At 48.6% G+C, this 24,569-nt stretch overlaps 1 protein-coding gene across 1 annotated transcript in view; it reads right to left on the reverse strand.

Moving 5' to 3' along the window:
• Positions 1 to 9,572: 9,572 nt before the first annotated feature.
• Positions 9,573 to 24,569, reverse strand: part of MDGA1 (MAM domain containing glycosylphosphatidylinositol anchor 1) — a 120,367-nt gene continuing 105,370 nt past the window's right edge. Inside the window, exons 15-17 of the mRNA XM_054162297.1 lie at positions 13,774 to 13,904; positions 11,752 to 11,860; positions 9,573 to 9,945 (exon numbers count right to left, since the gene is read on the reverse strand). Coding sequence (XP_054018272.1) covers positions 9,854 to 9,945; positions 11,752 to 11,860; positions 13,774 to 13,904 — 332 coding nt within the window. The 3' untranslated portion in view covers positions 9,573 to 9,853. The remainder of the gene's footprint in view (positions 9,946 to 11,751; positions 11,861 to 13,773; positions 13,905 to 24,569) is intronic.

Consider the following 24,569-nt stretch of genomic DNA (forward strand, 5'->3'; position numbering starts at 1 on the left):
AAGCAGTACCAGAACAAGAGGACACAGTCTCAGGCTGCGCCAGGGGAGATTCAGGCTGGATGTTAGAAAAAAGTTCTATACAGAAAGAGTGATTGCACATTGGAATGGGCTGCCTGGGGAGGTGGTGGAGTCGCCATCACTGGAGGTTTTTAGGAGAAGACTTGACGGGGTACTTGGTGCTGTGGGTTAGTTGCTTGGGCGGTGCTGGATTGGTTGATGGGTTGGACGCGATGATCTTGAAGGTCTCTTCCAACCTGGTTTATTCTATGTATTCTATGTATTCTATGTATTCTATATTCTATATCAGGCTAGTTTAATGAAGAAAGAGCTAGGGACCAAGACTGGTTTCTGCCAAAGCCAGCAGCATGATGAAACCTTTCTTTTGCAGAGGAGACATTCACAATGCAACTTCTTGTCCTCATGAAAAGCAGACTCCTGCTCCCTGGGTGCAAGGGATGGGTGTTACTTGGTGCTGTCCAACCACATCCCAGCTTAAAGCACAGAGCCCACACTGATGTGTCCCCCCATGCTGTTAGGCTTTCTAGAGGCACCTAGGAGGCAAAGGCATGCTGCAGCATTTTCAGGGAAAGGTGGGTATCTGCATGACTCTGACAGACTAAGGGGCTGAAACAGCAACACCCCAAAGCAGCAGCTCCCTGAACTCTCTGCTCTAAGGCAAAAGTTTGACACTTCAGGTGGGGTGAGGTGCCACCATTTACCTCACCTGGGAAGAAATGTGCCCCGAGTCCTTCTCACTGCCTGAGGTAGGTGGGGTGCCTCAGGGCAGCATGAAGGACCCACTGGCTATTCCCACAGGTAGAACTCCCTGCCTCATCCTTGCTGAGAGCTTGGGGGAAGCAGAGTTTGTTCCTGCCAGCACCTTGCACAGAGCCCACTTCATGCTGCATACAAGGCTCAGGGCAGCGATGGTGCGACGGAAGGACGCTTCTCCCTACCACTGCTGCTTCTCCCACCAGCGCTGCTTGCTGCTCCCAGGGACTCTCTCCCAGGCTGAGAAGCACAGGGCACCAACCCAAAAGCAAGATGCTATTCCTGGCACAGAGTGATATGATGGTCTGAGGAGAAGGGGTTCAGACCCAGCTCTCCCTTTGCTACTAAAGCATTTTCATGTCCTTCTGGAGCAGTGCTCCCATAGGATTTTGTATAGAGAGGATTTTGTTTGGAGAGCAATAGGGACTACAATACAATTTGCATCATGTTTACTACACCCATTCAGACATCCATAAATTAGTTTTTGCAAGAAATTTACCAGTCTGAACATAGGAATCTCCTTCAACCTTCCCTGATTGCCACCTTATTTCCTTCCAGAAGAGAGCTATTTCCTAGAACAATCAAAAAGTAGGTGTTGGAAGGGACCTCTGGAGATCACCTAGTCCAGTCCCCTCGCTAATGCAGGTATGCCTAGGTCAGGTTGCACAGGAGTGCATTCAGGTAGGTTTTAGAGAAGAAGACTCCACAGCTTCTTTGGGCAGTCTGTTCCAGTGCTCTGTGGCACTCAAAGAAGGTCCTCCTAAAGTTCAAGTGAAACCTCCTGTGTTCTAGTTTGTACCTGCTGCCCCTTGTCCTATCACTGGCTACCACTTGAAGGACTGATCCTCATGACCTCCACCTTTCAGATATTTACATGCATTTCCAAGATCACCTCTCAATCTTTTCTTTTTCAGGCTAGAGAGTCCTGGGTCTCTCAGCCTCTCCTCATAAGCGACATGCTCCTATCCCCTATCACCCTCATAGGCCTCCATTGGGCTCTGTAGGATTTCCCAGTCCTTCTTGAACTGGCAAGCTGAGAACTGGACACAGTACTCCACAGGTGGCCTCACCAGGGAAGAGTAGAGGGGGAGGAGAACCTACCTCGACCTACTGGCTGCACTCTTCTTCATGCATCCTAGAATACCACTGGCCTTCTTGGCCATGAGGGCACATTACTGGTTCATGGTGAACTTGTCCATCCTCACTCACAGATCCTTCTCGACAGAGCTGCTTTCCAGCAGGTCAGACCCTAACCTGTGTGGATGCATGGGGTGATTCCTTCCAAGGTGCAGGACTCTACACTTGTTGAATTTCATGAGGTTCACCTCTGCCCAACTCTCCAGCCTGTCCAGGTCTCACTAAATAGCAGCATAGCCACTCCTCCCAGTTTTGTATCATCAGCAAACTTGCTGAGGCTACACTCTCTTCCATCATCCAGGTCACTCATGAATATGCTGGACAAGACTGGACCCAGTAATGACCCCAGGGAACACCACTAGCTCAGGCATCCAGCTGCTCGTCAGGCAGCATGCCATACAGCTCTGCTAGGGCAGCTCTGCTAAGGGCAGCTCCGCAGGCATGCCAATCACAACACTTCAGGAGCTTCGGAACCCTATGCTCACTATGCAAAGTTTTTCATACAGATGAAATGTTCTTTTTTTCACTCCCATATGTCTGGGAAGAGTTGCACTCAGGCATTCCAAATGACTTAACTCCACATCCAAGGAAATGTATTAGCTCCATCGCTTTCCAGTGGCTGAACTACGTGGAAGAAAAATAAGTCTATTATTGCCAGCCAGGAGTTGCTTTCAGAGCACGTGGCAGGAATTGACATTCATATGGTTACAACCCATGGATTAAAGTCCTGTTGGTGACCTGCTATTGGGGCTTGCACTGAACTGTGGAAAAAGATAACAAAAAAGGCTAGCTTTTTAGAATACAATGAACAACTACAGTAAGAGCTTTCAAATGGAAGTTTCTTTGTAAGCCCCACTTGTAACTACACAGTAGCATTCACTACTTCTAATATCTACAGCTTACACCCAGGAGCCTGCACACTCACATATTTTCTGGTTTATACCCTGAAAAAAAAAGAAAAAGAAAAAGAAAAGGAATCAAGTATATATTGGCTAACACCCACACAGCATTCCTCATAATGTATGTCTACAGCTACCAAGCAGAGGTCTCCTTGTATATAAAAGCAGTCTCTTAAATTTATATTGCACTTTCTTCTGCAGGGACTTGCATACTATGTACAGAAATAACCTCCACCATCACTGAAATGCAGCCACCTCTGGAGTGGAATACAGCAGCTACTTGATAGGCACAGAATGACATGAAAAGAAACACAATGTTGGAACTGCAGCAGATATTTGAGAGGGCAGTCTGTAATTAAGGACTGTGATTTAGCTTTAATTGTAGGGGGTAAGGAGCATGGCTTTATATCTCACCTGGGATGCATTACCACTGCAAGAATTGTGTCCTCAGGCATGGGGTACTAAACTACACACACCACTGCCCTCAGAGAGGAGGGGCACTACCTTCCACCCCACGCCATCATTGCACAACTTCTCATTCTTGCTGCTGAAGTGCCTTTTTCCTCTGCTACATGCTCTCAGCATATATGCCAGGGAAATTAGGTCCTTCCTTTCATCCTTGCTACCTCTGACCAGCTGAGGCACTTGGGTTAATGACTTTCCCCAAAACTCACCACCAGCTGCTCTCTAGACAGAGACAAAGAAGCAGAGGTTTAAGCAGGAAGGGGCTCCCTGAGACTTTTACTAAATCTGATAGACCCACATCTGGCAGCAGGAGGAGGCTTCTCAATGGCTTAGAACAGCCGAGTGACCACTGCCACAACCAGTCAGTGCCAGTGGCAGACTGGGAACTCAGAAGGTTTTAATTCAGTGACAACATTTGGTGAACTTTCTGTAACAAGGAAGCTCAGAGAAGCAGGCAGCCCCCAGCTAGGTTCTGGTTTCTCTTGTGAGGGAAGCGGGGACAGGCATGGGCCAAGCCCCAGCCACTGTGGGCTATTTAAACACCCCAGCAAGGCCAATGAAGGGTGAGTCATCCTGGGGTGTCCCAGCAGTCTGCAAAGTCGGTTGCCTGAAGAGATCTAGCTCATGGTTACAGCTTGGCTGAAGGCTGTTGGTAGAAAAACTGTGGGTACCCAGACAGAGGCTGCACACAAGCATGTAGGCATCCAGGGCCCTGCCTGCCGAGGGTGCTGGAGCCTGGCACTTGCAACGGAGGGTGGCGGAGACAACACCTGTGTTAGCTGTGAACAGATGAATGATCTGCTCAGCCTGGTGGCTGAGCTGAAGGAAGAAGTGACAAGACTAAGGAATGCAAGGGAATGTGCAAGGGAGTTAGAGTGAAGGGAGGTGATTCAAGAGACAGGAGGGAATGGATACAGGTCCCTATTAGGAGAAGCAAGGGCCCCCTTGCCCCCCTCACCCTCCCAGTTGCCCTTGCACAACAAGTATGAGGCACTGGAAGTTGAGGGTAAGACAAATGAGAATGCTGAAGAGAGACCACCCAGGGGGTTGCCTAAAGCAAATCAGTCTCCTCCTTGCATCAGGACTTAAACCCTTTAAAAAAGGAAGGTAATTGTTATTAGTGATTCCCTTCAGAGGGGAACAGAGGGCCCCACATGTCGGCAGGATCCTTCCCACAGGGAAGTCTGCTGCCTCCCAGGGGCCCAGGTCAGAGGTGTTACCAGAAGGCTGCCTAGTCGTGTACAGTCCTCTGATTACTATCCCTTACTAGTTATGCAGGTGGGAAGTGATGAGGCTGAAACCAGAATTCCAAAAGCAATCAAAAGGGACTTCAAGGCACTGGGGAGACTGGTTGAAGGATCAGGGGCACAGGTAATTTTTTCATCAATACCCTCAGTGGCAGGAAGGAATACTGAAAGGAACAGGAAATCGAGCATGGTTAATAAGTGGCTCAGAAGCTGTTGCCACAAACAGAATTTTGGGGTTTTTGATCCTGTGGAAATTTATATGGCACCAGGTCTGCTAGCAGCAGATGGATTACATCAGTCTCAGAGTGGGGAAAAGATCAGAGAATCACAGAATCAATAAGGTTGGAAAAGACCTCAAAGATCATCAAGTCCAACCTGTCACCCAACACCTCATGACTACTCAACCATGACACCAAGTGTCATGTCCAATCCCCTCTTGAACACCTCCAGGGATGGTGACTCCACCACCTCCCTGGGCAGCACATTCCAATGGCTAACAACTCTCTCTGTCAAGAACTTTCTCCTTACCTCGAGCCTAAACTTCCCCTGGCACATGAGTCAGCAGAGCTCGTCAAAAGGGCTTTAAACTAGGCTTGAAGGGGGAGTGGGTTAAAACCAGACACACTAGAGATGAGTGCAAGGACAGCCTTCAGCCTGCCATTTCACTTGAGGTGGGAGATGGTGACAATAATTGTCTGTGACAAGCGGCAGGAAGACACACCAGCGTTGGAAGGGTGGGGTGAAAATAAGGGCCTTCAACCTGCTGCCCTGAAGCATGCTGTGAGCTCTGCAGCAAAGGCAAGGTCTCGCAGAGGTGAGCAAGGGGCCTCTGAGGTAAGAGGAGACAGGAAGTTAGCTCCCATAAATGCCCTGGGGGAACAGTGGAGTGCCCCTCTAAGGTGACATAGCTGGCAGCCCAGCTGAAGTGCCTCTACACCAATGCACACAACATGGGCCACAAACAGGAGCTGGAAGCCACCCTGCTACAGGAAAGCTACAACACAGTGGTAGTTATAGAAATTTGGTGGGATGAATCCTATGGCTGGAGTGTGGCTGCCGATGGCTACAAGCTGTTCAGAAGGGACAGGCGAGGAAGAAGGGGTGGAGGTCTTGGCCTCTATGTAAAGAAGTGGATAGAATGCAAAGAGTTGTCACTAAAGAATATGCATGAGCAGCTTGAAAGCTTATGGGTAGGTATCAGGGATTGAGAGCTATGTCAGTGGTTAAGGGATGACCGATAGATGTGATCTGTCTGACTTCTGCAAGCCTTTGACACAGTCCCCCACAACATCCTCCTCGCCAAGTTGGAGAGAGATGAATTTGATGGGTGGACTGTTCAGTGGATAAGGAATTGGCTGGATGGTCACATCCAGAGGGTGGTGCTCAATGGCTTGAAGTGCAGATGGAGAGCAGTGACAAGTGGTGTCCCTCAGGGGTCTGTTCTGGCACCTAATACTTCTGTCTAATACTTCTATCAGTGATACAGACAGTGGGATCAAGTGCAACATCAGCAAGTTTGTAGATGACACCAAGCTGAGTGGTGCTGTTGATATGCCAGAGGGATGGGATGTCATCCAGAGGGACAAGCTGGAGAGGTGGGCCCAGGTGAACTTCATGAGGTTCAACAAGAGCAAGTGCAGGGTCCTGCACCTGGGCCAGAACAATCCTCACTATCCATACAGACTGGGGGATGAGGTGATAGAAAGCAGCCCTGTGGAAAAGGACTTGGGTGTACTGATGGATGAGAAGCTGGACATGAGCAGACAGAGTATGCTTGTGATTAGAAGGCAAATCACATCCTGGGCTGCATCACAAGATGCATTGCCAGCAGATACAGAGAGGTGATTCTGCCACTTTGCTCTGGTGAGACCTCACCCAGAGTATTGCGTCCAGGTCTGGAGCCCCCAGTAGAGGAAGGACATGGACCTGATGGAGAGGGTCCAGGGGAGGGCCACAAAAATGATCAGGGAGTTGGAGCACCTCTGCTATGAGGACAGGCTGAGGGTGCTGGGGTTGTTCAGCCTGGAGAAGAGGAGGCTCTGGAGAGACCTGATAGCAGCCTTCCAATACCTGAAGGGGGCCTACCAGAAGGATGGAGAGAGACTGTTTACAAAAGCCTGTGGTGATAGGACAAGGAGCAATGGCCTCAAACTAGAGAAGAACAGATTTAGACTGGATGTTAGGAACAAGTTCTTTACCATGAGGGTAGTGGAACACTGGAACAGGTTGCCCAGGGAGGTGTTGGGGGCCCCATCCCTGGAGATATTCAAAGTGAGGCTCAAAAGGGCTCTGGGCAACCTGATCTAGTTGAGGCTGCCCCTGCTTACTGCAGAGGGGGTTGGATTAGATGACCTTTGGAGGTCACTTCCAAGCCAGGCCATGTTATGATTCCATGGTTTTATGACTAGGGCAATCTGCTTGCATTGCCCTGGCCCTGCTGCCACCTTCTTGCCTCTTAAGCCACGGGTCAGCTTGATGAGGCATTTACAACCTCCCTGCAGGAGTCCCTTTCTCAAAATGTGGTGCCCCTGTGCTGACACTTGCATGTCAGCTTTGTCCATGAATCTTGAGGCTGCACCTTGCCAGACTGACAGCACCTGTGCTGCCCACCAAACATCAGAAAAACATGCATGTGCAACCTTGGCTAAGCAGCCAGTAGAAGCAAGGTCACAAGTGTCTCTGCCTCAGAGCCTATAAGGTGGAATGTTGCCCTGGGTTATTCCCAGGGATAGAGGAATGCTGTTTCCACCTTCTGCCCAGCAGAAGCCCCCTGGAACCAGCCATCATGAATCACCCAAGGGCCCCTGGAAAACACCATCTCTCTCCTAGAAGTGAAAGTGCATTCTAAGCAGTTAGGTGATGAGTTCTGGTCTCCAAGAAGCATGGAGGAAAGGAAGAGCACAGGACTGAATGAACTCAGCTAGAAGAAAATGGTGGCACTGGCTGCCCATGAAAGTAGCACCAGACAGCAAGAAATAGAATTGCTGTTGGCACCCACAGCATCCCACAACACTGCCTGGCCCTGGGAGGTATCCACAGGTCTCCCAGTCAGATATGCAGTGTATCAAGGTCTGGGCTCTGGAGGGGATGGGTGGAGTCACAAAAGACACAGTCTTTTTTCTTGGAGGTGGAGAAATGAAACTGAAGCACACAAGACCTAGGGTACCATCCCCTCTCACTGTCTTTTGAGACTGTCTGTGAAGGAGGTCCCCTTGTCCCTCAGAACTGATGTCCCTTCTCTCTCCAGTGGTGTCTGGGGAGCATTAGTGCAGATGAATGTCCTTCCAGGAGCTAGAGAATGATGGGTTTCAAGATTCAGTGATGGGTTGTCTTTGAAGTATAATAAGAGCTTTCCTCCTTCATCAGTGGAGGAAATGAGGCACCAGCTGTTGCTGGAGGCTGAACACTGCAGGAGGCAGCTAATACATTCAGGTGATTTTAGACAACCACTGTTGTCTCAGAGAAGCTGAATATGTTAATTGGAAATGGGTATGCCATGGGTAGTAGGCGCAGGTGAGAGAAAGAGGCCATGGTGTGGCCCCCTAGATACGGAGTTGGGATGGGGAAGATGCTCACTTAACTGAGCTGCCAGAGCATGGGCTAGTAAACCTGTTCACAGTCCTGTGGGGCTAAACCCTGCCCTGTGCTTGGAGGTGAGTCATGCCCAGAGCTGCTTCTAGTTCCAACAAGGCTATTGCAGTTCACACTTCACCAGTGCAGGGCAGAACCTTCCCTTAGGGGTTTATCTGGAGCAGAATGAGCCTCCACTCTGAGGAGGTCAGGCCTGATGTGCTACAGGTCTGCAGCAAAGAGCCTCCAGATTTACCCTGTCATGATGACAACAGGAAGATTAATTTTCTCCATCCCTACTACCCTCTTCCTCAGTGGCAAATGGAGAGCCAAACATCCTGCTCTCACCCTTTTTGGAGTACTTTCCTGCCTGCTCCACCTTTCAGCTCCTTTGTTTTGGCAGTAGAAACTCAGAGTCCTTGGGACTGAATCTACTGACAAAATTCAGCCACCTTGTCCCCGAGCAGAGATGCTGTTGCCACACTTTGCCTACTCAGCTAACGCCCTGTGTGTGCTAAAAGGCAGAAGGTGAAAGGGAGCAGCCTGAACTGCTGGCCCAGAGGCTGGGTCCTGAGCGTGGGACCTGCTATTTGGAAGAAGTTTTAAATGCCAGACTCTTCCCATAATCCAAAAAGATTGAGGTGGGGGAAAGTAACTATTGGAATAAAAGACCCAAATAAACAGATAACAAAAGAGAGGCAGAGAAGCAATCCTGGGCTGAGGCGACTGTCATCCCAGTATACACAGGGGGAAGCCAATGTTCAACTGCTTCCCCTTCCCATCCCATTCCACATTGCCCCATCCCTCAGCCCCACAGAGACATCTGTTTGCACCTCAGACCTCCTCTCATAGTTTCTCCACTCAGCAAGAGTGCTGAGAGAGAGAAAGAGGTCCTCAGAGGCTGGTGCTGCAGCTGACTCTAGCCAGGACTTCTCCACCACTCATTGAGGTCCACGTGATGGGTCCGTTCCTGCTCCATCTTCTTCAGGCTGGTGGATGAGAAGCACAGAGCAGTAGGAAAAAGCCAAAGCAAACCACATAGGGGGCAATTAAATACATGAAAGCCTGGAAGATGCAGATGGATAGAGACAGCGAAGCACATGCGGTGTAAGGCAAGATGTTCCAGCCACCAGCGCGTGGGGCGGCTGCTGCCTCCTGTTCGAGCACGGTTTTACTGCAGGGAGCTGGAGCCGGAGTGGGGCAGCCCCAGCCAGCAGGAAAGCATGGGGAGACAAGGGGAGTACTGCAGAGTATCATCCACTAGGCTGGGGGTTCTGCAGTAAAGAAGGTAACTGTTCTGGTAGAAATTTGTGCTTTAATATATTTTTGTTTGTTTGTTTAAAACAAGTTCCCACTTCCCTGAGGAAGTCCTGCCTGGCATATTCTCAAGGAACCATGGGGGGCTTTTGAAACTCCTTTGTTCTTCACATTTCTTCAGTCTTTCTTTTTCACTTTCAATCCTTCAGTGTGTTTCTGTTTCTTTCCTTCTTTGCTCTCTCTCTCTCTCTCACTTTCTCTCTCGTGCACTTGCTTTAACAAAACATGTCTGTATCTCTTTGTTTTAGTTTTGTTCAAGACATTATGACTTTCTCAAGGAGTGCTCTGGTTCTGAACCAGATCCCTTTGCATGGTCACGCCTGTCAGTCTTTGGTAACATATGGACACTTTGGTGTGCCAGTGAGGAGGGAGGAAAAGGAGCAGAGGTGGCTGAGTAGGAAAGGAGCAGGAATATCTCAGTCCGGAGACAGGAGCGCTCACTTGCCATCATCTGAGCAGCACGTAAAGGAAGAAAGTCAATGGGCCGCAAAGACAAGGGCTGTGCAGGGCTGGGACACCACTTCCTGGAAGAGCAACTGCTGCTGGCCGAGAAGAGAGACAAGAGTTAGTGATGGGACAGAGCCAGACTTGAGCAAACACATCAGCACACGTCAGTGTCTTAGCCTCTACTCCCACCTTGAATCACCCCCCACACCTATTGGAAAATATTTCCCTGGACATTCTTAAGGCTTCCAAAATTTATTTCTTTTCCAATACAGGAGAAAAAAAAGTGAATCTTAGTTACTTTTGCAATCCAAATCTTCTTTCTACCCCAGAAGATTCAACTTAAGGCAAATAAAAGGTTCTGCTTATGTTTTGGTGTGCCAGGTTGGAAGGCCAGATCCTCTCCTGCCTTCCACCAGGACAGAAAAAAAATGAGACTCATACAAATGGATTGCAGAAGTGATGGAAAATTTAAATGGAAAAGCAGTAAAGTGTTTTACAGAAGCTACCAGCATGGTGACAAAAAGGACCCCAAAGCACACAGTCCCTCACAGCATTCCCCATCTCCCTACCTGAGGGTACACCCAAAGGGCTCTTTCTTCCCCCCCTCCACTGTTAGGCTAATCTCAACTGGCCAGATCTGAGATTGTCCTTCCCCCTTCTCTTCCTGGCATCAGGCCTAGCCAGGCCCAAGAGGGCCTGAGTGAGGGAAGAAAGAGGAAGTGTGAGACCTTGCTGATAGATTTACAGGGAGCAGGACATTATGGGTATGAAATACACAGCTTCCTGTGTCCACCCACTGGGGTGCCCGCACACCCCGGGCACCAGAGGTGTATCTCGTCTGGATGCAGCAGAAGGAAGCGCCCAGCCTAAACTGCCACGTTTGGTTACAGCTGGGCAGTCCTAGATCAAAACAGACCTTAACTGCACCTGTAGTTTTGAAGTTTGTCAGGTGTTATGACTTTTCTGATGCTTTGTTTTATGCTTCACCTTTGGAGTTCAGAAAATTGGTGAAAACGACTCTTCCTCAGCAAACCATTTTTCTGTCAAAGATGAATAAATTGAACCATGCTCACAAGTGCCTGCCTGGCTCTGGTTTGCGTACTCTGAGTATCTGCTCTCCTCCTCACTTAAGGCATGCTATTGAGGACACAGGCAGGACTAAGGTACAGAGCACACCAGTGACTCCCAAACAAAGATTATTGCTTATGTACTGCTTATGCAACTTGCTGTGCTTCAGCCTGTGGTGCACCTCAGTGAGAGTGGGATTGTCTCCATTTCTGCAATGCTGACACCAGGATGATGTGGATGGACTAGAAAGGGGTTGGTTTGATTTAGCTCAAGCTCTCACTGTCAGGATCAGGAAAGAGCTGACATGCAGCTTGTCTACTTTGTTCCTATCCTGCATGTACAATACCCTGACTGTGCCTCTCTCTTTACAGGGCAATGGGAAGAAGTCCAACTCTCCCTGTCTGCAGGCCCCAAAAGGCAGATTTTTACCTTGGGGAAGGACTGACTTAATACTACAGAGGCCATTAAAGCATGCAGAAGGCCTTTCTCTTTCTAAAGCTCCCATTCCTAGGAGGTTCAGGAAATAAGATATTGCAGAAGCCTGCGGCTGCTTGGGGGTGACACCCCAAGAAAACATACTGGTGCAGATTTCAGCATACTGGTATCTGGCAGCACAGTCCTTACAAGGTTCCTCTGAGCTCTTCCTATCTCATGACTATAAAGAACAAATTCAAGAGTCTGATAGCTCCTCTGCTGACTTCTGCTGACAGTTACCACCCTGTTGAGTCCCACCAACACAGCCACGTGCTCTGTGCTACGCACATCCTTAGCACATGCATTCATGGGTGCTCCCACTGACTCATTTTCCTCTGAGGCACACATACTCTCACCCTTATTCGGTCCAATTGGCTTCCTTGGACAGTCCCCCTTTTTCAGAGTGACATCATCAATGGCAATGTCCCCCTCGTAGCTTGTGCCCCGCACGCCTTCGAAGATGATCTGCAAGCAGAGCACAGACAGAGCCCCATTGTGAGGCTGCAGTTGTGGGGGCCCCTTGACATACTGTGAGGCTATGCAGAGGTGATCAGGACACAAACTCAGTCTTATCAGGGCCCCAAATGAATGATTCCTTCCTGTTTCTCCAGTACTTATAGAATAGAATAGAACAGAATTAACCAGGTTGGAAAAGACCTTTGAGATCATCGAGTCCAACCTATCATCCAACACTATCTAATCAACTAAACCAAGCACCCCATCCAGTCTCTTCCTGAACACCTCCAGAGATGGTGACTCCACCACCTTCATGGACAGCCCATTCCAATGGCCAATCACTATGAAGAACTTCTTCCTAACATCCATCCTAAACCTCCCCTGGTGGAGCTTGAGACTGCGTCCTCTCGTTCTGTCACAGGTTGCCTGAGGGAAGAGACCAGTCCCCACCTGGCTACAACCTCCCTCCAGGTAGCTGGAGACAGCAAGAAGGTCTCCCCTGAGACCTCCTCCTCTTCTCCAGGCTAAGCAACCCCAGCTTCCTCAGCCTCTCCTCATAGGGCTGTGCTCAAGGACTCTCCTCAGCCTCGTTGCCCTTCTCTGGACACGTTCAAGAGTCTCGATGTCCTTCTTAAATTGAGGGGCCCAGAACTGGACACAGGACTCAAGGTGTGGCCTAACCAGTGCTGAGTCCAGGGGCACAATGACTTCCCTGCTCCTGATGGCCACACTATTCTTAATGCAGGCCAGGATGCCCTTGGCCTTCTTGGTCACCTGGGCACACTGTTGGCTCACATTCAGCCAGCTGTCAACCAGTACCCCCAGGTCCCTTTCTGCCTGGCTGCTCCCCAGGCACTCTGACCCCAGCCTGTAGCACTGCATGGGGTTGTTGTGGCCAATGTATAGAACCTGGCACTTAGATGTGTTAAATCGCACGCTGTTTGACTCTGCCCGTTTGTCCAGGCTGTCAAGGTCCCTCTGCAGAGCTCTCCTACCCTCTAACACACCAACACCTGCTCCCACCTTGGTGTCATCTGCCAACTTACTGATGATGGACTCAATACCCTGATCCAGATCATTGATAAAGATATTAAAGAGCATGGGGCCCAGGATCTGAAGAGCTGGACTCCACTGCTTATGGCACCAGCCCCTGTGTGCTGACTGGAGAGTAATAAATGTGCATGTAGAGTTCTGCTTTATTAAGTGTCCTACACTAACAAACCACCCAATACTGAACAGTGCATTCAAGAGTAACTAAATTCTTATTTACTATTTTTAAGTACCCAAACCCATGTTGGACATTTGGCCACAGTGCCACAACTCACCACCATGCACAGACTCAGCTCTCTCAAACAACCCTACAATGGCAAAGTAGCACATTGGGCTAAAAAGTCACCAATAAAACATCCAGGAACAAAGCACCCCGCTTCCTGGGTTCACACAAGTGACTCAATCAGCATATACAGACTGCCCACCTCATACTCACAAGATGTTCTACAGTCCTGAATCAAGGGGACAATGGAGGTAGGCTCTTGCAGCTAAATGAAACCTCTACTGCTCAAAGTCACTTTATGTCAACAGGCCAGCACCCAGAGATGATCAAGGGAACAGTCACACAGACTTGGTAGCAGAAGGAGCTCTTTGGAAAGCACTTTCCAGACCAGCAATAATCAGAACACCTGACTGGCCAAGTGCCAAACTGGCACTTGCATGTAACAATTGTGGGTGGCCTCAGGGGGAAGTGGATTTGATTTCTGAGCACCCACCAAATGCTTCCTTGCCCCAGTGACTCCAAGGGTGAAGAGCTCCCAGTGCCCTCTCAGCCTTTGTGCTACAGAGGCAGTTGTCTTTTGGGAAGTCTCCTGCAGCCCATGGCACATGGCCAGGAGGCAGGTGGCTCTCTGCCTGTGTACCTGACTTACCTGGAAGGGCCCTGGTGGGTTGATGGGCACGTGTGCTTGCTGCCACATGTTGCCTCGGTTCCCGCTGAGCGACCAAACCTGGGTGTCAATGGCGCGCTTGTTCCGCACACGAACCAGTAGGTTCAGGGAGCCTGGAAGAGAGAAACTGTGCACTGCTGTGCTCTTGGCATAGCTCTGGGGCTCAGCCTCGAGCTGCAGCTGTATGCCCAGTCAGCCTGGGGACAGCCTGCAGAACCTCAGCAGTAACCTCTGGAGACAGACAGCTTTCTCCCAGATTGATGGGTGAGTGCCACTGGCAATATTTCATCCGTCTGGCTGTCCAAGTGAGCACACAGACCCAGATGAAGACACAGGAGAAGACAGGGCAGAGAAGCAACAGTCTGTCATGGCTGGGGTGGCGTAAGAAGGGGGTGGCAGAAATCCCAGCTGCAAGGGACTTCCAGAGGCATCCTACACAACCTGCTGCCTGAAACTGTCTTCCGCTCTATGCGAGGATAGAGCATGGCTTTGCCTGGCCAAGTCTTGAAATCTCCTGAGGAAATCAACCCTTCCTGATGTTTAGTATGAGCCTCCAGTGCTACCAGTTGTGCTGTTCTCATACTGTCAAACAGTACTGATCTTTGACATTTCCCTCCCATCATTTGGTGATGCCTTGGGCTCCTCTTTATCAGACTGAGCGTCCAGCTTCCTCAGCTTCTCTTCTGGCCCTTGAACATCCTGACATCCTTTCATTGGAGCGACAGCAGTTATTGTACATTCCACCTGAACTGTGGAGCCCAGAATATATGTTTGCCTCTCCACATTCATCACTAACACCTAATGCATGTTATGCAGCTTTTTCTTCCCAGGCCCTGGCCATCAGGTGCAGAAATATGACCTGTGTTCTCAACTGCCTCGTGTCCTGGAAGCAGCCTGTGAATGAGCAGCTGTTCTTTGCTGGTGCTGGGAAGCATTGCCTGTGCAATGGTGTCTGTACCATCCCAGCCCCATATTTTCAGAGGGACACAAACACTCTGTGAATGAGCATCAAGTTCTTTAAAAGAAAAATCACAACCCCCCCAAAAGGTTTGTCTGCTATCAAACCACAGCCAACAATTTTCTCACTTTGAAAACAGTGTCACAGTCCCCTGCCCTCCATCCATGAATAAAACTATCTCAGATGGTCATCCTGTAGCCTCTTCTTAGTAATCCACTCAGCCAACTTTTTGTTTCAGTGAAAAAGATAAAGTGTGAAGGAGAGAGAGAAGAAGACCCAGAGAAGCATCTGGAATGCAGATTAGTACCCCCAAAGCACTGATGTGAATGCCTGGCCTAAACCCAGCCTAAGCCTGAATGTGACCTATCTGACAGCTTCGCTTTCTTGCAGCACCAGGGAAAAAAGTTTCAGTCTTTTGGCCTCTGAATCAAATTCCCTAATAGAACAACATTCACCACAAGCAGATGTCCTTCAAATGGTTTGCAATTGGAAGGGAAGCTCCCTTATCTGCCACCTGCATGCAGTGTTTCACTACCTCTGTCTACACATGGAAAACTGAAGGTCAAAACAGATGAACAGCAAGCCCATGACTGTCTTATAAATTGGAGTTGTGAAGGGGAGGTAGAACTCACAGCCCTGTCTTCAATCCTTATTATGCTACTGTCACGGATTGAGTTGAACCTGCTGCTGTTATTCATACCATGCTGTAATCACAGTATCACAGTATCACCAAGGTTGGAAGAGACCTCAAAGATCATCAAGTCCAACCTGTCACCACAGACCTCGTGACTAGACCATGGCACCAAGTGCCACGTCCAATCCCCTCTTTGAACACCTCCAGGGACGGTGACTCCACCACCTCCCTGGGCAGCACATTCCAATGAGGAATGACTCTCTCAGTGAAGAACTTTCTCCTCACCTCGAGCCTTCCTGTTCTGGTTGCTGCTTCTGGTTTCCAGGTTCTTGGGTGTTGGCTGTTTCTGCAGGCATGGCAGGGGAGCGGGTGGGAGTCAGCTAGCTGCTGGCTTTGGTTTTCTGGTTTATGCTGGCTTTTTTTTTTGTTGGGTTCCCCTCCCCCCCCGTGTATTTCACTGCACTTCTGCAAATAGCTAAGATAGGCATTGTATTTTTATGTTAATTAGATTACTAGCTAAGGTAATTATGCATTGTGCTTATGATATCTCATGTTATATTAAACTCTTATCTTTTTATCTCGACCCTGAGTTGTGTGTGTTACTCTTCACTTTTGTGCTGGGGAACAGGCAGGTTAGCCCTTGTGCTAAACCATTACAGCTACAGAGCCTTCCTGAGGCTGGGTAAGAGCCACACCACCTCCCTCTCCTAGTAATGCTGTCACTGAGAATATGCTTCTGAGAGCCATGGCACAGTGTCCAGGACTTCAGATTAAACAGGGATGAAGTCTCTGCTTCATCTGATCTAGGGCTACACTGTTGTAGATGTTAGAAATTGTGCACTTGTTCTACACTTCTACAATGTGTCAGTCTGCCACAGGCTGCCAGTCAAATTTAAGGGTGTGCAGCCTGTTATGGAGATTCTTGGAAATAAACCTTCAGATCTAAGCTCCAGACAGAGCCAGAAACCCTTACAGCCCCTGACTATAGAAAGCTCCAAGACATCTTTCCAACTGTGCAGAGCTTTTTTATCTCCCCTTTTTTTTCAGTCTGACCCCAGAAGCCAGCTGTGTGATGGTACAAGTGGGGCAGGGTACTGTGTTTTCCAAGGGGAAGCTTACTGCCCTAAAATAAAATGTTGTTCTAGGATTCCACGTACAGTCATGAAAATCCATAGATTAAGTCTCAGGCTAAACAAAGAAGGTAGAGCCTATGTAGATACTGACATCTGTAGCTCCTGTTGAATTCACATGCAGTCTAGCAATACACATCTCATGCCTGTGAGAGACTAAATCTTGTCTCTCTTGATGTGACTCAACAAAGATAAAATCCCCTTTGCTGCTGGCCCAGACAGTAGCTGATGTGTATCGGGCAGAGCCACTGGAACGACTCTTGGGAAGGTGCATAGATAACGATTGCAGCTGTCCTGGAAATGGGCAGAGATACTCTCTGGAATATGCATACCTAAAAACTGTATTAAAGATCTGAGCAACTACTGGCTCGGTAGAAGGAAAACATAGGAGAAGGAAAACACTGAAGGAAAAGACCTGGACAATGCTGCTGAGAAGGAAAACAGGAGAGAAGGAAAAGCCTGGGGCAACGCTGCTCTGAAGATAAACAGAGAGAATACCAGGAGAGAAAAATGACAGAGACATCAGCAGGTAGCCTGGAAGAAGCAGATCAAGAGGAACCTTCTCCCCTCCTCTATATCCAAAGCTGCAGCACCTTTCCTTCACAGACTCAAACTGTCTTGGGGTGTGAGGGGTGTGGTAATATAATTCCTTTCCTCTTCTCTCTCCCTATTCTCCCTCTCACTCCCTGTTTTCTCGCTCCCCTTCTGTTCCATCCACTTTATTCTGTTAATAAATAGCCTGGCTGTTGATATTTTGGCCTCGCTCGTGCCTCTAGTTTCATAACTCAGGAATATTCAAAAGAACTGAGTCTCTTTCCCTCTCTGGACTGAGACAATGCCTTATTAACTGTCTTCATTCCCTACCTAGCTTTCAGCATGTTAAACAAGTTCAGACCCAATCAGCCACCTGATGCTTGCAAGGTGCTCCTACACTATATATTCAAATTCCACTTCTCAGGAGATAACCAATGCATGGTCCATGCATGTGTGGGATGTCCACAGCTGTGAACTTGCTTGCCACATAGAATAGAATAGAATAGAATAGAATAGAACAGAATAGAATAGAATAGAATAGAATAGAATAGAATAGAATAGAATAGAATAGATCAGGTTGGAAGAGACCTTCAAGATCATCAGCAAACTGTTTTTACCTGCTGAGATGATATGATGATGATGATAACCAAGAAGGATAATAACACTAATTTAGAGGGGAACTCAGAAACACAGCAAACATTTAATAAGACCTGAGCAAGATGACACTAGGGAACAGATGTGCCTGAGCTCTTCTGCTCTTCCTTTGTTCTGAATAAGAACCAAAATGAGACCTGCTCTCCAATCCCCATGCCTGTGTTGGTGGAGATGTGGAAGGCCCATGTGAGACATTCTCAAGTGCCAGCTGCTGCAGCTTTTCCTTTTGCCTGGTTTTATGCTACAGTCATGCCTAGTTTCCTGTATCAAGAGTTAAATCTAGCTGGCCAATTTTGTCACCTATTTCTGTCATTGTCAACCCTTCCCCATCTTCCCAAGTGAGGTGCCTGGCATTTCCACTGGGCACCTGCTGGTGAGGCACACACAAACACTGGCCATCCATCTGCTGCCAAATCTCTCCATCTGACCTGAGAGACAAACACAAGGGAAATCCCAGGACACCAGCAATCCTGTTGTTACCTCTCCTCACACAAGGCAATCTTTGCATTTGTCTTGTAATCTGTATTATTCCTTCTTCCCAATCAAAAGGGAGAATAAAGGCCAGTGATGAGTGATGAGCAATCAGATACAGGGAGAGTAAGCCGTACCTTCTGCTGGCTGCCTTTAATACCAGAGCTGGCATTTCTAAAGAGTGGCACTCACACAAAAGAGCACCAGCTGGGCTGCCAGATAGAGTAGCCCAAGGGATGCCTTTAAATGTTACCTTCTCACAACAAGAAAAGGTCTTCTCTCAGTTTCCACAGGATGGGGACTTCACTGTTGCATTGAATAGCAGTGTAGATAGAGAAGAGCCAGCACAGGAAACACTGGGAGAGAGGCAGGGTCTCCCGGGGCAGGGCCATGGGCACAGTCTGTGTGGGATGGAAGGCAAGGTAGAGTTTTCCTCAAGAGCTCTGCAGGGGCAGCTGGCAGTGGTTAGTGTGGGGTGATGGGATATGGAAAGGCTGAGGCACAGCTCAGTTTATGCATCTCAGATGGGAAGCAGGCAGCTAGAGTGGCTAGGAAGCAAAGGGAAGATGACACTGCACGCCGAGAGACAGGGCGCTGTGCCAAGTGCAGCGGCACTCTTTGGGGTGGGTGGGGAAGGCTGTTGGGATCCACAGACAGAAGATGTGCTGGTGTAGGTTTGCATGCAGCCCCATCTTACTGTGACTTCCTGCTGTGCTTCTGCAGCACCTGTGCTCCAGCATGGGGCAATCTCAGGAGGCCAGTTATCTGTAAGAAATCCTGGCTGCAGCCCCAGTTTAGATTTGGGAAGCCAGGGCTGACAGCCTATGTGGAAATTTCTTTGGCATTTCAAACTCTAGGCAAGACAACCTGAGATAAGAAGAAGAAGCCAGTTCATGGCAAGGGAGGTTCAGTGGATGGAAAGAGATACACAGTGTGAAGAGGACTGAGACCATGTGTAGCCTGGCAGAGTCAATTGCAGACCCAGTATGAGGGCTAAACTTGGGCCAGGGAGAAAAGAGCTCTTACCTTTCTAAGAGGGGCCCTGGGCAACTTCTTTAAGCATGGTTTAGCATTAACACCACTGATTACAAACTAAAAGCCCAAAGTCTCATGCAGGCAAATCCCAGGAGCAAATGACAGTCCCCAGAAAGAATCTATTACTGTTCATAATCCCCACAACAAACACAGGTCTCTCGCTGTCTTATTCAAATGGATGCTAATGAATAGCAGTCAGTGTCAGGCTGATATTCTCAGTTACAGTGCTGTGGGGGAAAGTTATTGCTCTGAGAGCTAGAAAGCAGAGGGTAGAAAAATAATCAGAGCACAGATAGAGAAATAATATCAGCTTGTACTGACTCACAGTTTCTAGGAATGCAAAGTTATCTTCCTGCTGTGACAGGGTGTATTTACTCTTTCACAGTATCTAATGACGCTTTGTACATTAACATACGTGGAGTAAGACAATTAAAGTTTCTTGGCTGCTTTCCATTCCTGATCACAGAAACCCTTTCTCTCTACACATCTTTAAGTGATCTCAGCTTGGTGTGCAGTGGCCCTTGTGGCCAGTCACAGGGTCAGTACACAGCCCCTTTCCTATAGCCATCACTTCAGTACCTTTTAAGTGGGAGGGTTCATAAAGATTATCAATAGCAAGAAAACAGTCCTGGACAGAGTTTGGAAAGCACCACTATCTCACCTCTACTCATGAAGTATCCTTCTGGGCTTTAGGGAGATACTGAGCACATTCAGTGCTGTGCTACAGGCTGGCTAATTGTTGTGGGACACAGTCTTTCAGTGTCATTACAGTGGGGAGGCTATAGTGAAAGGGATTAGCAGAATCAAAGCCTCCAGTTCCCTGTTGCAGCTAGGACTTTCTGGGGATATAAACAGCAACATGGTAAGTTTTGATAGGCAATGTTTCCTCTACAGCAACTTATGAAATTTACTTATATCTGGCTACAGGGAATTTTATTTGGATTTTACTGTGGATTTAAAAGAATCAAAGAAACAGATATATTTCCTTCCCCCCCGCCCCCTTAAATGACCATCAAATGAGGATGGGCTTGAAGCAACATCCCCTGACATGGCAAAACCAGTCACAGATTGATCTATGATCCATCACTATCTGCCCTGTTTGGCATTCATATCAATTTTGAGATTGAGAGAATGGACTAGCAAAGCAGCAACACAAAGGGGCAAAGTGAGTGGACACGTGGCTGAACCCCTGCAGGGGCACATGCTGGGCAGGGAGACCTGGGGCATGCAAGCAGTGAGCTAAATGCAACGGTATGGCCACGTCTGTGTTGTGATGAGGAATGAGTGTGCTAATGGGAGGAAGGCAGGCAAACTACAGCTCCAGCTCATTCTCTCCAGCATATCCCCACCTGTCTGTGTATACAGAGAGCAGATGGTGATATGGTAGGAGCAGACTTGCAGTGGAGCCATGCTTGAGTTCTTTTGCTCATTTGATCCACAGTCTAATTAGAGAAAGCATTGGCACATAGAGATGAATGATATAAGTCTTCCATCTTTGATGCTGTGTGTTTGAAACAAAATCCTGCCGCCCTTTTTCATGGAAAATTCCCTCAGAGGTTGTTTGTGACCATGAACAGGCTTTCTATGCATGGACCACAGGATGTGGTTCAAGGAATTCAAAAAAGGAAGGGAAAAAAAAACAACCACATTTCCATGCTGCACAACATTAAATGTATGCTATCTCAAAAGAACAAAGGCCCATCCACTATGCAGCCAGAGCAGAGCAGGGGGAGGGTTCAGACTCTGGCATTTGAAAGAGAATTATCGTGAGTCCTTGGGCTTTTTGCCAACTTCACATCCAATTCATTACACCATCTTGCTTAATCACATCCCTCTCCCATACTGAAATATTGGGGGGGACACACAATGTGGACAGACTGTGTCTTTCTCTACAAGACAGATGGGGTGTCTAACTCTGCCTCAAGCCCAGCTGTGTACCTGAATGCTGCCATGGGCAGCAGCTCTGCTCCCACATGCCAGTGCCCCATGCTGCTCTGCTGCACGGTGCCCAGCCACCACCAGCACAGGAGTCATCACCACAGCTCACAGCAGATCTGACCATGGCATCAGGCTAGGAGCAGCTTCTCTCTGCCTCTTACCTGCCAAGCCTTGGTCCCACTTGCCTTCAGTCCAGGCACTTGGCCTAATAGTGACCATGTCCTCAGTTTGCCCACACCTTCTGTAGGCTTTCTGCCCTCTGTGGGCAGAGGCAAGCAGGCAGGATGGAGCCTACCACTTCTCTCAGCTGGACACATGCTTGTTTACAGCCCAGCAAAGTGGAAAACAAATAGCCTCATGAGCTGAGCAAATGTCAAAATTTGCTCCAGCACATCCCCATCCCTCACCAAGCCCAGCAGGGAGAGCCTGCACTCAGCCTTGGGGGACAAGACAGCCTCCTCAGAGCTTGCCCCCAGCCCCAGATCAGGGGACACAAAAGCTTTCTCAGAGAGGCAGTCACTGTCACCTGTCAATAAAACTAGGAAGCACTCAGTAATCTCAGGGCCAGAGATGGGAAGGAACTTAGTGTGTGTCCCCTGCTGGCTTACTGGGCTAGATGGTGCTTGAGCTATCTTGCTGGTCTCTTTGCCCACTAGCAGCCCCAAATATGCTGCCAAGTTCCATTCCTGCTTGGTGGTACTCCATCAAGAGATGGAGATCTCCTCTGGGATTCATCCTGCCATGCTGCAGTCCCCTCCATGCTGGTATATGCAGCATGCTGTCAAAAGGCACTGCCTGGATGCAGAGAGGCTCCTATTTACTCTGTGTTCTCTATGCCATGATAATTCATGCTAATGTTCCTGCTCCTTGCATGACACCCTCCATAACCAATATGTGTGATAATTTATAACACCTTTCTGTCCATACACCTCTCTTACACAGAGAGATCCTTTCTCATGGGATTTCAGTTCTCAGAGAAATACCACCAGCCCCAAAAGGGAGAAAACTGCATTACAAGAAAAAACATCTATTTGTCAGAAACGTCTCCTGGTTTTTTTATATACTCCAGACCTGCTTCAACAGCTTTTTATCCAGAGATCTTCTTAAAGGCTAAGAATGTGCACCCGTAGAGACTTCCCTATCTAAGAAGGAGAGGATGTAGCTGTGGAAAGAAGTTCTCCTGGACATTCTGATCAGATCTCCACCTCTAGAGATTGAGAACAATCTGTAACATGCCTTATCCAGGGCTCCCTATACAAAACACACCACACAAAAACACACACAGGGTGTAGCCTACCTGAAGTCACAGAGTAGGGTGAAATATATCCTGGTCTAAATGCAGTTGTGCAGCTCCTTTTCTACCAACCCAGCCCTAAGAAAGGAGTTTTGACCTTTCTATAGCTGCTAGTTCTACCTATGTAGCCATGGAGTTTGTCCTTGCCTTTTGGGAGCCCTCCATGCAAGCCTCTGTAAATGCAGAGGAGGCAGAAACACTCTTCCCAGACAGCAGTGTGGCATTCCTTGTGAGCTTGAATAGATAAACTACATGGTTAGATCTTTTGTCTAACAGAACAGAAACCTTTATCAGTGAAATTCCTTTGGGAGGGCAGATATACTAAAGGTACACAGTGCCTGGCCAAGGAAAGCTGGCTGTAGTAGCAGAAGGAAATAGGATTTCAGCAGAGCCGGGGTGGGAGGAAAGGGTAACTCAGGGGTAAGTTCAGAAGTGATCACTCATCAGAGCCACATTGTCTGTGAGCCCAGCACTGCATCTGACTCATGCCCAGCGGGGACAGAGCCCCAGGTGCTCAGCACCAAAATGGACACCTCTGCCTTTGTTTCTCAGTGCAGGTCCTGGCAAGCAGGATGGGCTGTGCTGGTGGGGATGCATCCGCAAAGCCCTGGCTAGCCTACTGCAAGGTGGGCAGCTTTTGTGGGCAGCAAAACAGCCTAGCCCTGCTGCCTTTATTCTGGCCCTCATACTCCCAAACATGGCACCATATTGCCCTTAATTTAATAAGCAATTGTGGGACTATTTCTGCACCATTCCCAGTGGGCCTGTGGGGCAGGGGGACAGGCAGAAGACATGCCAGTTAGCCTTTTCAGGGCATGTCACGGGTCAGGGGGGCTGGCCCCAGCTTCAGCTGCCAGCAAAACCACCTGCATAGGGGCTTGGTATGTCAAGCCAAGGCTCCAAAGGAGGCCCACAGGGTGATTTGGTTGGGGTCAGACTTCCAGAGTCGGAAGACAGACAATGTTGGTCTTTGTCAGACATAACAATCTATATGTTCTTCCCTGGCAGCCTGCATCAAGCCACCGCTCTCCTAAAATTGAGCATTGTAGACCAGAGCATCCAAACTAATCTCAAACCCCAGAATGGACTGTCTAATCCATAGATTATAGTCCCAAGGCCCTATAGAGAGTAGATGTCAGACCATAATTCCTCATTAGAAAGACCAAGTCTAAGGCAGGACTTGAGACCTACACTGGTGAAGCAACTGTGAAAGAGAGCCTTCACAGGCAGAAGCGCTGGCCCGACCATGGACAGGATCATTACACTTGCTCTGTGCCCCAGGCAAGTGAGCTGCAGTAGCTCATCTTTCTCCCTCTCCAATGTTTTCTGGAATCAAGCAGTCTGAAGGCAGCAAGGCAGCCTCTTCCCTCTTATTGTTGCTGTACCTAGTGGCTCCCAAAAGTACTGGGTACTACCTTAGAGAGAAAAGGACAGCTGGGGGGGCATAAAGAGAGTGCAAGGAATGCAGCAAGAAAGCAATCACGTGTAGGCAACTTTTCTCACCAGTTCTGAAGACTCAAGAAATGAAGTGAACCATAGTTGCTGTGAGGTCTGCTTGCTTCTTGCTCCCCCTCTGTTTCGTGACATGCCCAGATGTCTCCAGGCAAATGCTCTCTTCTCCCAGGTCTGATAATGGACCCTTTCATCTTTACCACCCAGACAGCTGGGTCCTTTGCACGACTCATGTTTGGCTCTCAGGCTGAGAGCATGCACTGTGCTCAGCTCTCTCTGACAAGTTGAAACAGAGGTCTGCTTCATAGACACTGCCAGGTTTAAAAGTACAACAGCCAGGCAGTTTGCTTGCCTCTCTTCCATGGGCAAAAGACCCCAGCCAGAGAGAAGGGAGCCTCTCAGAGTCCCCAAAATACAAGTGGTGCATGTGGAAGAGTTCCCAAAAAGCTTTGCAGAAGCAGATATAATTATGTTGAAGATGACTTTGTCTCTTCTCTCTCCCTATTAACAACCTATTTCCCCATCATCACCCAGCCTCTGGTCTCTCAGTCCCAGGAGCCAAGCACAGGGCAGCTGCATGGCTGCAGGGCTTGGAGCAGATGGGCTGTTTTAGTGTGAAGCTGAAGCCAGCAAGACATCAGGAACGAGCAGCTGAGATCACATATTCTTCCTGTTGAA

This window comes from Dryobates pubescens, chromosome 6 (genome assembly GCF_014839835.1).
Source record: "Dryobates pubescens isolate bDryPub1 chromosome 6, bDryPub1.pri, whole genome shotgun sequence".
NCBI lineage: Eukaryota > Metazoa > Chordata > Aves > Piciformes > Picidae > Dryobates > Dryobates pubescens.